We start from the raw sequence: 13808 nt of genomic DNA, 5'->3' as shown, positions 1-13808 counted from the left end.
ACTGTTCCCCTATCCCACTGTTAAGAGATTCTCCCTTTGTTCTAAGACACTGGTATCCGAGAGAATTTTAAAGTTTTTGGCTTTCCAGGGATTCTTGAACAGGGAATACAATCTTGAACAATGGAATTGGGCCATAATGGTGGGATTTCAGGCATTGTTGGGCTAGGGATGGATATGGAGGAAAATGGAACTTTCTTGTTCTCCCCACACATAATGGCACCACCACCCCTGTCAAATTCACCAGGCATTGGTACTGCTTATTTATTAACCTGACTTTTGAAACATCCACTAGGAAAACTGTCTCTGAAACTGCTCAACAAAGGACAAAGCATATCTAGTCAAAAATAAATTGATGAGATTTCCTCAGAACTCAATTTCGAGTCTAGTGATGCACTAGCCATGGTCTGTAGAGTTATCACAAAAGGATCATCTCCTTCAAAGACACAGTGTAATAAATAAGCAAACATTCCATCTATGGACTGAGGAAATAATATGTCTCACACATTTATTTTTGACTGTTTAAATACATGCAGATGCTATGAAGATTACAAAACTGAAAATTTACTTACAAGTTGCACTAAATTCAGAGCCACTATTCCCTTGAGCTGCCACAGCCTTCCCTCTAAGCTTATTTTGGATCTACTTTGTCTGTTTCTTTTAAAGCCTATGTCAGTACATGGGATCTTTCCATTAGGATATAAATTACTTGAGAGCACAGACTGTATCTTTTTTGTCTTTATAATTCCAAGGCTTAGCATATTGTCTGGGACTTAGCAGATGTCAAATAAATGTTTGTTAATTGATTGATTGATATATTGTCTACATCAACAGATAATAAAATTGCAAATACTAACCAACTGTCATTGCTCGGGGTCTGCAAAGTTTGTTGTTTAAAAGGGATTCTCGTAACACAACAAAGCTGGGGGAACTACTGTTCTAGTCCTTCCATTTTAATATTCCCAAAGGAAAAGAAAAAAAAAATTCCAGTTGGAGGTCTTAACTCTCACATTTGTTATATGAACTGACTAATTCCTACAATGTGTATCTGCTTTCAAAATAGAGCTCATGTTCCACTTCCCATCCTGGTCCTTTCCTAATCTCCCTCCCTCCACCATTGTTAGTCCTCTCTCTATCTTAAAATTACTTTATATATACTTTAACTTATCTGTGGACATATGGTATCCTCCATTAGAATATAAGCTCTTTGAAGTCAAGCACTATTTCTTTTTTTAAAATCTTTATATTCTCAGTATGTATCATAGCACTTAACACAATCTAAATTTAATTGATATTTATTGAATTGAATTCCCACTTTGCTCCCCAGCTGCTAGACAAATTATCTTGAAATAATTGAATATGCTTCTATCCCACCTCAGTTACTGTAATTATAAAAGGTCTAGACATTTCTATGGAAACGATCAATCAAAAGGATAAATTAATTTTTACCAGATCTTTAATTAATTTGGAAGTGGTGAAATATTTTCATCAGTCGATAAAATCAGATAACAATATATTAGTATTGAATGAGTGAAACGGACATATCTAGGGGACTATGAATATTCCAGCAACCCAACTCGGAATCAAGACTTCCAAGAGATTCTAGCAACAAGTCAGTCTGGTTAGTGATAATTGTAGCCTAGGGTGCAAGAATTCAGTTCTTTGTCTTCTCCTCCCAGTCTCCAATGACTAGACAACAAAAGTGTGAACTTTGAAATGTCAGTGGATTTAGTTTTTTTTTTTCCATTGGAATTAGTAGCAGTATTCATAGAACATAAATGACTGGTTATACTATCTGCATTGGGAAGCAAACTATATCAAAGATGGCAGCTTCAGGCATGACCCTTAGTCACTGAAAAGGAAAGATATGAGTATCCCATAAATAAATAAATAAAAGAATTTCCTGTAATTAAGACCTTTAACTTACCACTTTGTCACATATACTAAGCTTTGCCCTAGACTGGTATGTATCTGTGGAAGAGTGCATCCAAGAGTCATTTTGGAGACATGATTTATGCCAACTTTCATGATTATCATGATAACATGTTATCATGTCATCATGATATCATATTAGTAAATACTCCTAACTAAAAGTCAATTAAATCTGGCTAGCCAATAACAGGGAACAAACTAGATTTGGGGGAGTAGAGAGAGAAGATTTTGAATGACAGGACTAGAAGGCTTTCAGGATTCTGCCTAGCAATGTGAATGGGAGTTGGAGAAATAGTTGGAGAAAATTCTATGTAGATAATAGTACTTATATGTGTGCACTTTGCCTCTTCCAGTACAGTAAGCTACTAGAAAGTGCAAACTCTTTTCTTTTTGTTTTGCAATTCCTAGCTCTGAGCATGTGCCAGAACATAGTAGGTGCTAAAAATTGACTCAATTTATGACCTAGAGTGAGAAACACTCACCTACTAGGTGAAATAATTGATTCAGGATAAGATTATTTTGCCTTTTATTGAGTCTTTTGATTTCTATGACGAGAAAGGAAATTACTAGAAGATAAAGAGAGGAAATGGTGTATTTTTAAAAATCTTTTTAAAGGTTAATGAAAAGTAATATATCAAACTCAGCCTGATCAAATAATGATAAGGTATACCTGAGGTAAGAAGCTGTCTTTCTATATACTTTACATTTTCATTCACAAATCAGCTCAGATTTTCTCATCATTTTGTGTGTCTGCCTGCATGCATATGATGCTCAGAGCTGTGAGATAACTACCCCAGAGCCTTAACACCAAGATTCTCCATGTGATGCTATGTGATTGTAAGCCATGGAACACTGTGGTGTCTGAAGAATTAATAATACTGGGGAGTTGGAGATCAATGGAAAGATGAAAGGTTAGTGGAAGTAGGGAGAAGCAAGCCACCAAAAAGGATTTATGAGTACCAGCATCAATAAAGGCATCAAGGACATAGATGGCGTTCCTCTCTCCACTTAAAAGGGAGGTGGGCTGGTCATATATCCAGGGGGATGGATAGCATAGAGCTGGGCTAAATGCTGGAGGAATATAGAAATTAAGGACTAAAAATACACGGAAAAATAAGACATGGGTAGGTTGTAATTTGTACTGATGTGAACAGTACTAAGAAACGTGATCGTGGACCCTTTGAAGTGTCTAAATGGCATGTGCCAAATAAAGGACTATTGATTTAATCAGGAGCAAAGGTGTTGAAAGATCATGAGATTACAAATACAGAATTGATAGGGATCTCAGAGGTTATCAGTTCCAAGCTCCCTTGTTTCAGTACAGTGCCTGGTACATAGTAGATGCTTGATAAATATTTATTGAATTGAATTGCAAATGAAGAAACTAAAGTTCAAATAGTTGAAGTGACTTGCTCAAGGTATGCATCAAAGTCAAGATTTGAACTCGGGACTCCCGATTCCAAACTCAGTACTCTATCTACTACTCCATATTGCTTCTAGGTAAAATATACCATCCAGGAAATAGTTGAAAAAAGGAAGTGGGTTGGTTTTATAATAAGGAAGAGATAAGAGATAGGCACTTCAAGATTAGTTATTAATATGCTGAAAGGGTTAATTCAGTTCTACCAGTGAAAGCTCTAAAGATCCAATTTGTCTAGCTTGATAAGACGATAAGGAGAATCTACAATTGTAATTGGTGGCAACTCCTTCCACAAATGCAGACCTCAAACCATCTATGATTTCATCTTCTAGGGTCACCTGAAGCACACAGTTTCGGAAGCGCCCAGGGTCACATTTCTCAGCAAGGATCTGAGATAAGCATCTATACAATTTTAAGGATTTTTCCAATCATGGGCGTTCCACATCTTCCTCCTTAACTTGTCTCATGATTGCATGATTGAAATTATTATTATTCCACTGGAAATGGGATAATTGATTAAGTATGTGAATTTATTGTTTTCCTCAGAAAGGGCACCTTTTTCAATTGCATAATTACAGTGTGGATCTAGGCAGAATTCTCATTTCAAAGCTTCTGAATTTAAGGTCCAGAGTAGCTGACCTTGACCTCCAGAGAAATTATTACCTTGGTTATTTCCCTGTGTGGACTCTGAGATGCTGACCCCTAGCTGGCTGCCATAGGAGTTGATGCCCATCATGCCAGTGTGAGCTGGAGAGCTGGACAGCGCTGGGATCTGGCTGGGATTCCTTGGGACACTGTAGAGAGCCTCAGCAATGTCAGCAGCTCGCTTCAAAATGATGTCCTATGAAAAATTCCAGGAAGTTAGCACTCTTTCCAGGAAAAATCAAAATCATGCAGAAGACAAGAGAGAAGTGGTGGCCCAAGGGGAAAAGGCTTGGCTTCTAACCTGGTTATTGTGCGGTGTTCCATAAAGGGCTTCCACTAAATCAGCTGCTCTTTTCAACAGCATTTCCTGGGGGAGAGATGGGGACAGTAACCAAATAGTGAAAAATAGGAACACAAAGAGGTAGTCCATTTCCATAGCCTTAGATGGTACAGAGCCATCAAGGGCTGAAAACTAAAACTGTTAACCACAGTGCTAAATAAATTGATGGCAGGTTGTTTTTTAGAAATCATCTTTTGTTCTCTCCTCTACTAAAAAGCCCATTGAATAATTCACCTCAGTTCAGCAGACATTTAATGCTTTGCTCTCAGCACATTATCTTGATGTGGAAATGATGCTGGCAAGCCTCAGAGTCAATACCAGGAGACCACTGGAGATCTTACCAAGTTGGAAAGAGTTATTGAATTGGATCCCCGTGTTGTAATGTTTGGTTATGTTAGTTTCCCTTGCTTTCTTCAAGACACATCTCAAACCCCATCTTTTGTAAGAGGTCTGATTTCCCCCAACCCCCAGCTGCCAGTGACTTCCCCTCTGAGATTACTTTCCACCCATGCTATAGATTATTTGCATTCACCTAGCTTTTTACATGTTATTCCTCCCTTCCTCCTCCCCCTCCCCATTAAAATGAGAGCTATTTGAAATTGAGGACTGTTTTTGCCTTTCTTTGTATCTCCAAGGATGTAGTAGAATGACTATCATAGACCAAGCATTTCATACATATTTGAAAGTGACTAAATATAAGGAGGCTCACAAACATTCAGTAGCTCCCTATTGTCTTGAGAAAAAAATAAAATTCCCATCTTAGCATTTAGCCCTTTGCACTCTGGCTCCACCTAATTTTCCATCTTTATTTGATGGTAATCTCCCTTAAACAGTGTGATCTAGTCAAACTAGAATGTTAACAATTCCCTTGAACTTGACATACCATTTCCTAACTTGGTGTCTTTGCAAGACCCTCAACTCTTACCCCTATGTCTAAATTTCACTTTCCCTTCACCTCGGTCTACTTAGAATCCCTAGTTTCCTTCAAAAGTCAGCTCAGTTGCCATTGTCTAAATTAAGCCTTTTATATTCTCCCTGCCTCATTGTTAGTGCATGATCCCTCATCATATTGTTTTGAGTTTAATTATCTGTACATATTGGACCCTTCTGATAGAAAGTAATACAGGGAAATGAATATAGAATTTCATTTTTGTCTCTAGCTCAGTGTCTTGTAATAAATGGTTTTCAAATGAATTGAATTCAAATTGAGGACCCAGAGCTCTAGCTCCAGAAGGAACCTTAGGCACTATCTGGTTTAACTTTCCCATTTTATGGATGGGGAAGACTGGGGTCAAGAGAAATTAAATGACTAGCTCAAGTCACACAGATAGTAAGTGTCAAAGCTGAGATTTGAATCCTGGGCTTCTGATTCTGAATCCCAGCACTTTTCCCATTGGAATTGAACTAATCAACAGAAAGTTAGCTATCAAATAATTTTTAAAGATGATAACAAATCATGACATGTCAAGTAGCAAGGAATGGAGAGGTTGGAGCTACATCTATGGAGAAAGGGATCACACTACTGAATAACAAATCTTGAGAAATACTAGAGTAGAATGTATTCCCTTCTGAAGAGTGTTGGGCTTCGCAGACACAAAATTAGCTGTGATAGGGGATAGCTGCAGGAAAAATGTGTGTGGCCAGGTGGATTTTACCAAAGGGAAAGAAAGAAAACTATTTCCGAAGCCATGCTGGACATAAATCAGACTGTCGGACCAATCCAGTGTTTTTAAGGTAATTGATTGGCTGGAGCTCCATTCTCTTGTCTAGGAGCTATCCAGAGTTCTGAAATGGTTCTGGCACTGCCTTTTGTGAAATTTGATTCTAATAAAGATGAATTCTCTCAATAACACTCTTTCTTGTTTCTTGCTGTGAGAGGGAAGAGGAAAGGAGAGAAGGAGAGGGAAAGAGAGAGGGGGGAGAGAGACAGAGAAAGATAGAGAAAGAGACAGAGAGAGAGCAGAGAGATGGAAACACAGAGAGAGAGAGAGAGAGACAGAGAGACAGAGAGAGAGAGAGAGAGCACACAAGCACAAAGCAGTGATCCCTTTCCTCTCATTCTGTCTTTGCCACCTCCTGTTTTTGTTACAGCTTTTTAAATCACTATTAACCTATTTTATAGGAATCATTTATTTGTAAGGCTGGAGTTCTTTCCAAGAGGAAAATAAAGGTGCATTAGAGGAGCAATTATAGGCTTCTAATTTTTCTCATGATACAAGGAAATAAGAACTTCACAATTTGATATCAGAATGTTTAAAGTTTCCATTTGAAGGGAAAAATGAAATACCTCTCAGCATTTTAATGAGATATAATACATGTGATCAACTTTTTTATATCAGTCAAAGCTGAAATAACAAGACAGATTTATCAAAGGAATATATTTCATAGCAGATTTACATACAACTATTCCTTGCTCCATGTTATATAGATATACCCTCATACAATTTTACCTAATGAATGTTATTTTATAATAATGTCATTAACCAAATTCTACAATTATGACATCATTTGAACAATTGCCCCAGGCAAATAAAATGGTAAGTGATAACCTGAGCTAGTGGTGATAAGTCTAGGTACCAACTTTACCATTACCCACAGCATTCAGCAAATTGCCTTCCAATGAAACCACTGAGACCCACACAACATCACTTCACCTAAAATTGTGTTTTTACCAAAAAATCAGTAAACATTAGTCAAAGGAAACTTGTAGATCTGTATGTAACAGGCTTGAAAATGATGCTGACCTTGGGATTCTATGACCTGAGTTTAAAATTTGGCTCTGCCACTTTCTGCCACTGTGATCTTAGACAGGTTATTTTCCCTCATAAGGACATTGGCTTAGATGACCTCTAAAGAATCTTTAGATTATGTCTATTGTCTTAAATAGTTTCTAGTTGGTTATTGATTGGAAGCCATGATCATAGGTGGAGACCATAATGGTCATCCAGTCTAAACCTGCTTATTGTACAAATGAGGGAACAAGGGCCTACCTAGGACACAACTCTTTAATTCATCCTCCCTTGTCTACTTAACTTCTGAAGATCTTAGCATCAGATGTGGAGAACTGAAAGAGGTGTTAGAGGTCACTTGGCCCCAAACCATCATTTAGCAAATGAGGAAACTTAAAACCAGAGAGATGACCCAACTTATCCAAATTCATGCTGGTGGTAAGTGAGAGTAGCAAAATTTGAAATGACCCTATCCAATTTCATAATAACTGATGCACAAATAGAATTATGTAAATATGCTTTGGGACCATTGGATTTCAAGGAATTCACTTTGACAAAGTAAATTGTCTTTTACAAAGATGAATCTAATTGATCTGATTTGAAAACTCTGTATTTTCAAATGTCAGGTTGTGTGTGTGTGTGTGTGTGTGTGTGTGTGTGTGTGTGTGTGTGTTTAGCACATCCCAGAAGTACAATTCAAAATTAGATTTTTATCATTGGAACAGTTTGTGTACATTAGATACCTATATCCCAAAGAAAACCCAAGAGAATCTTTGCAGTCAAGCTTCAAAGCCTATTTAGAATGAAGGGAGTTTGTTTTCAGATGCATCTCATTTTACTAAAATGCCATAAAATAGTTTTTAATATATCAGTCTCCAGAGTAATTTACCTTAGCTAGTCTTTCTGGATCTCCAGGATGCCGCGGGATGACTTTCTGCAATCTCTGGAAGCCATAGTCTATGGTGGGCTCATTTAATGCTGAAAAAGAAATATCCCAACTCCTGAGTATATGTACTGGTTATTAAGCAAAGTTTCTTAAAGAAATATTATTTAAAAGACTGTCACAATTATTGCTATTAGCAAAATAACACTAATGTTCCCCAAAGCGGAAGCACTGTTGGTGATTTTATTACTTTGTTTAGTTATTTCACACTACTAAGAAAAAGATGAAACTCAATGATAAAATGAAAAGATGAATGGGTTGTGTTTGGGGAGGTAGATTGGATATGAGCTACAACTGCTGACCAGCTGTGATTTGCACATGAGTTGAAATGTGGCAAAAAAAAGAGAGAGATGGTATCAAAGATAGACAGGACCCCAAAAAAGAAAGTTAGTCAGTCATCTTTGCAATAGACAGAGATAACTATTGAATAGCCCCAGTGCTGCATTGGGAACTCTGAAAGATTAAATGTTGAAAGAACTGGGGAAGGATCTTAATATAATTAGATGTGCTTAAGGAAGGAATAATAAGAATCACATGGACAAGGAGGCATGAATGGATGGGAATGAACACACTATCCTTTATATGTATCAAGTTATTTATATGTTGTATCCCCAATTAGAATGTAAGCTCTATGAAGGTAGGAACTGGTTTCTTGCCCTTATTTGTATTTCTAGAACATAGCCCAGTACCTGAACTAATAGTTCCTGATAAATAGTAGGTATATCATAAAATCTTTTTGAACAAAATTTGAGTTTATAAAATATGGGTAGAATAAATATAAAAACATAATTTTCACCTTTGTATAAAAAAATGTTGATTACCTTCACGCCCCATTTGATACTCAAAGCAGTTTAATTTCAAAAGTTACTTATTAGAATAAGACTTCAACTTGGAAATGACCTTGTAGAATATCATTATCATCATCATCATCATATCTCAGTTTCTTATAAATACAATATGCTCAATAATTCTATTATTTTCCCCCTTGTTTTTATTCTCTCTTTTTTGGATATATACTTTTCCATCTAAACAGTTTCTTTTCTGATTCTGATGGATAAAACCAGAATTTTCTTAAAGCATCTGTTCACATACTGTATTACACACTAAAGCTGCAAAGACCAATGTGAATAATAGTCCCTGACCTCAAGGAGCTTACACTCCATTGGGAGGTAGACCATGAACAGAAGAAGACAAAATATTTATAAAAGGAATACAGAGTTATTTTTAGAGGAGAGAAGAAGCATTCATACTTAGGGTAAATAGGAAAGCTTTCATGCATTCATAGATAGACCAGGATTTCTGCTAACCCAAGGAATTTTTATGCTCAAGATACTACATCATTGTTCTTCCTTATACCCTTTCCCATTAATCAAGTTCATAAACTCATTACTCGCAGCCATGGCTTGGCCTTTTGTTCCCCATACACATGTAAGCTTGCCTCCTGCTTTTAAAAGTTTTTTTTTTCCAATGGTACACTAAAAGACCATGTATATCTGAGCCTTCTAACAACCAATTCTTAATTAGGAGCAGCTTTACCCTTTACCTTCAAAACTTTATATTGGATTTCGCCAAAAGTTGTATAGTTTTCCTCCTTTTGAAGATGAAGATAGTGAGTCTCAGTGAGGTTCTGGGATTCATCCAAGACCACACATCAAATTTGTCAATAAATGAACTAAGGATCTGATCTTTCCACAATACCATGTGCTGCTGTTGGCCAAAAGGACAATGACCCCTGACTAGGTTTAGGAACTAGATATAACAAACCAATAAGAGAAAACAAATCTTCCCCAAGTGTGTAGTCTTTTTCTACTTACTGGAAGCAGAAATTTCTGAAATAAAACAAACCAAAGGGAGATGTTTTAAGATCAGGTAAATGCCTACTAAGGTTAAATGCCTATGAGTTTGATAGTGTGGAAAAAGGAAACTTGTTAACTGGTATCTCTAAATCCTCCCTGTAATGTGCAATGTCAATAGTCCCCTATTGTCTCCATTTACTTATCTGCATAAGTTACAATCCGAATGGGAATTAATAGAGGCAGTAAGAAGTCAAGCTTTTGTCCTAGTTAATGACATAGAAAGGGGGTAAGTGCACTACTCTCCAATGGTGAATGGTCCAAAGAAAACCATCCCCATGTATCACACCTCAAGTGTGATCTTATATTAGCCTAATCTAGTGATGGAATGGACCTCAGAGGCCATCAAATCTGCCTATGTCATCTAAAAAACTAAGGAACTGAGGCTCAGAGGGTTGAGTTGGATTGGATTGGTAGTGTATCTCTATCTCTTAACCAGTGAACAAACTCTTGCAGAGCACTAAAAGGTATGCTCTTTAGAAATTCTATCAAAAACCAATTATAATCCATGAAATTTAAAGGTGCAAGGATCTTGGAGATCAGCTACTCCAACCCCCATTTTCCAGAGAATGAAGCTGAGGCACAGAGAGGGCAAGTAATTTGTCCATGAACACTGAGACCATAAGGGGAGATCTGAGATTCAGACTCCTCTGATTCTAAATCCATTCTACCAAAGGCATTTACTCACATGCTACTATTTAAGGTAGCAGCTTCAGGGTCATAGAGGATTCACCCCCCCTTTAGACCAAATTCATTTAAGAAAGGAGCCCAAGAGGTCCTGATCCATTTATCCATACTTGTACAATCCTATATCAGTGGATGGGATTAGATTAGACTGTAAGCTTCTTGAAGGTAGGGATTAATGTTTGCCTCTTTCTGAATCCCTAGTCATTAGCACAGTATCTAGCACATAGAACGCACTTGATAAAAATTGATTGGTTGATTGATTTAGAAGACATAGCAACCTTTATCCAGATGATTTGTAGAGCACTAAACTCAGAAGGAAGACCTGGGATCCACTCCTAGTTAGTTCTGCCATTCACTTGGGAGGCAAAAAGATCTTGACAGATCTTGGCTCAAACCAATCAATTAATGAATAAGCTTAGAAAATACAAAGTGCTTACTATATGATTACCCACTGTGAAATTGAGCATGCATAAATGGAAAGTTTTGTTTTTATTTCTTAAAAATCAACTCTATAAGTCCAAAATGACATAGTTGGTCTGCCAAAGATTTGGAGGTTTTCATGGACTGAAAGCTCAATATGAATTAACAAAGGGTTACGGTATCCAAAAAAAACTAAATTGTAGGCTACATTAAGAGAGACTTCAGGAACAAAGCAGTAGTGGTCACTGTGCTCTTCCCTGTTCAGAACAAATATAGAATATTTTGTCCTCTTCTGGGCATTACAGTTTAGGAAATCAGGAAGAACTCAGAGGAGGACAACTCAGATTGTGAAAGGTCTCTGATTGATATTATATGAATACTAGCTGACGGAATAGAGCACAATTAGGCTAGAGGAGAGAAGCTTTTTTCTGAGAGCTATATTCAAGAACATGGAAGAATTTCAATAGTTTCTTCCTCACTTCAAAGAGTGGAATTTGAAGAAATGGGTAGCAAATGGTCACACTAAAGGTTTTATGTAAGGAGCTCTCCAAAGTGGAATGAGCATCACTGAGAGCTAGTGAGCTCCTCTCCTGTGAAGTTCTTCTGGCAAAGGTTGGCCAACTGTCTACTTTTTGAGTATGGACTAGATGGTCACTGAGGCCTTGAAGGCCTCCACCTTTGATGTTCCATGAGAGACAGAGAGGCATATGGATTTGCTGGAAGACTGAGGTTTTTAGTTCTGCCTTCACTTGAGTAACTGTGGGCAATTTATTTAATCTCTCTGAATCCCAGCTTTCTTATCTATAAAATAAGAGGGGTTGAACTAAATGAACTCTGAGGGCCCTTTCAGCTTAATCTACCAATCAATCAACAAGTACTGATTAAGCCCTTACTATGTGCCAGGTATTGTGCTGACTGCTGGGGATATGGAGATAAAAATATTACATGAATGCCTCCCAATAGTTTACATGCTAATACAGTCACTTGAACTAAGTCTGACAGAAGAGCAGAGATTTCAAGGGCAGGGAGACAGAAGAAATACATTCTAGGCATCAGAAACAGCCATTTCAAAGGCAAAGAGATAGGAGATGAAGTATCATGTATGCAGGGCAGCAACTAAGACAGCACTGCTAAAATACAGAGTACAAGGAGGTATTCAAGTGTAAGAAGACCAGAAAGGTAGGAAAAGGTCCAATTGTGAAAGATCTAAAATGTCAAACAAATGTTTTCATCTGTTTAAGTTTGATTTAATTTTGAGTTAAATTTGAGTTTGGATTTGTTCCTTCAGAGAACAGGGAGCCAGAAGAGTTTAAGCTATAAATGTATAATCTTAGGATTCTGTAATCCATTGTATAATTTTGGGGAGTTCATTTAATTTCTCTGGATCTCACCTAACTGTTCAGAAAATTAGAGAGCTGGACTCAATTGTTTTAAGATCCCTTTTAGCTTTGACATTCTATGGTTTTGTGACCACAAAATTGATTGGTTGGGGGAGGAATCGACCTAAAGAACCATTCATTTTACCGTCCTATAGACATGTGTTCTGTGTTCATTTCCACCACTTAGCACATCCAAAGGCTGCTTTTTAGTTTTAGGATTGTACTCCAGTTTCGTAAGAGAATACCCAAGAGAAGTACAAGGAAACCATCAATCACTAAAGTCCAATTATATTATTGCCTGTCACAATCAACAGCTATCTTACAAACTCTCCTACCTTTTGCTTCTTGGTAAGTGGTGCTCATGGGAAGCCATTCCAGCACCATGTCTGATGGGCACCAGAAAAGTTTACATAGCAAAAATCCAAAGTGAATTGGAATCACGTCCCAACCATAGGCTGTATTTATCTATGTCTTTCTTTAGTAACATAACATTAAGGTAAAAGGTCATCTCCCCACTGAAATATATTTTATATTTACTTTTTTATTAAATAATTATGGCATGGCATGAAGTTAAATATTACAGAAACTAATCAGGAGGGAATTCAATCGAGCAAACCCCGACCTGAGAATTTCGTCTTTGCTATACATAGAATGTCTTAATCCTCCACTGGGAGCCATTCGGGTTTACTTAAGGAGTTTAATAATACACATTTCAACTGCCACAGAATCTAAATCCCATTTGGATCAGCTTTGAAAAACTTTCATCAATACCTTGAGATTTCATAATAATTCTCCCGAGGTTTCGGATCTTGTGTGTCATTTCATCTTCAGATTGTGGGTCTGATTATTAGCTTATTTACATACCTTGGGTCCAGCCAGTGGATTGAACTATAATAATTACATTCGGGTATTTTTGTTTTTAGCCACAACATTTTTTAACTAAAAATATCTAATGGGAACCACCACATCTATAGCTTGTGAAAAAAATCTGCACTGGCCCATGCCCAATATTAATTTTTTTTCAAAAAAGGAAAAATTAGACAATTTTTTTTGGCAATTGTTTCTTAAAGAGAGCCCATGAGAGCTCTCTTTGTGATGGACCTTGGATGAGGAGGACTTGATCTGGATCACTTCAAACACTATGTGACAAGAGAAAAGTTACCCAGCCCTTGGAATCATGTTTCCTTATCGGCAATATGGGAGTTGGACCACCTATTCCACCAAGTTATTGTGAGGAGAGTATTTTGAAAAAGTAAAAACTTTAGAGAAAAGTGGAAGATTATTCTGTTAAGAGGAGTTTTGTGACTATACTACTGGGCACTAAGAATCTTAATCAATTATGTCTATCTGTACCTATCTCAGACTCAATTACATCATCTGTCAAAATTAAGGATTAGACTTCTACAGTCCCTTTCACCTCAGAAAATGGTGTGTCATTTTATGACTAAACTCTACTATCCTCT

At 37.1% G+C, this 13808-nt stretch overlaps 1 protein-coding gene across 1 annotated transcript in view; it reads right to left on the bottom strand.

The window, feature by feature from the left end:
• Window positions 1-13808, bottom strand: part of EBF2 (EBF transcription factor 2) — a 252512-nt gene that overhangs the window by 18440 nt on the left and 220264 nt on the right. Inside the window, exons 11-13 of the mRNA XM_031949646.1 lie at window positions 7953-8041; window positions 4296-4361; window positions 4013-4190 (exon numbers count right to left, since the gene is read on the bottom strand). Of these exons, the coding sequence (XP_031805506.1) occupies window positions 4013-4190; window positions 4296-4361; window positions 7953-8041 (333 nt within the window). The remainder of the gene's footprint in view (window positions 1-4012; window positions 4191-4295; window positions 4362-7952; window positions 8042-13808) is intronic.

This window comes from Sarcophilus harrisii, chromosome 2 (genome assembly GCF_902635505.1).
Source record: "Sarcophilus harrisii chromosome 2, mSarHar1.11, whole genome shotgun sequence".
NCBI lineage: Eukaryota > Metazoa > Chordata > Mammalia > Dasyuromorphia > Dasyuridae > Sarcophilus > Sarcophilus harrisii.
Note: the sequence above shows the minus strand (reverse complement) of the source record. Positions and strands in the feature narration are given on the sequence as shown.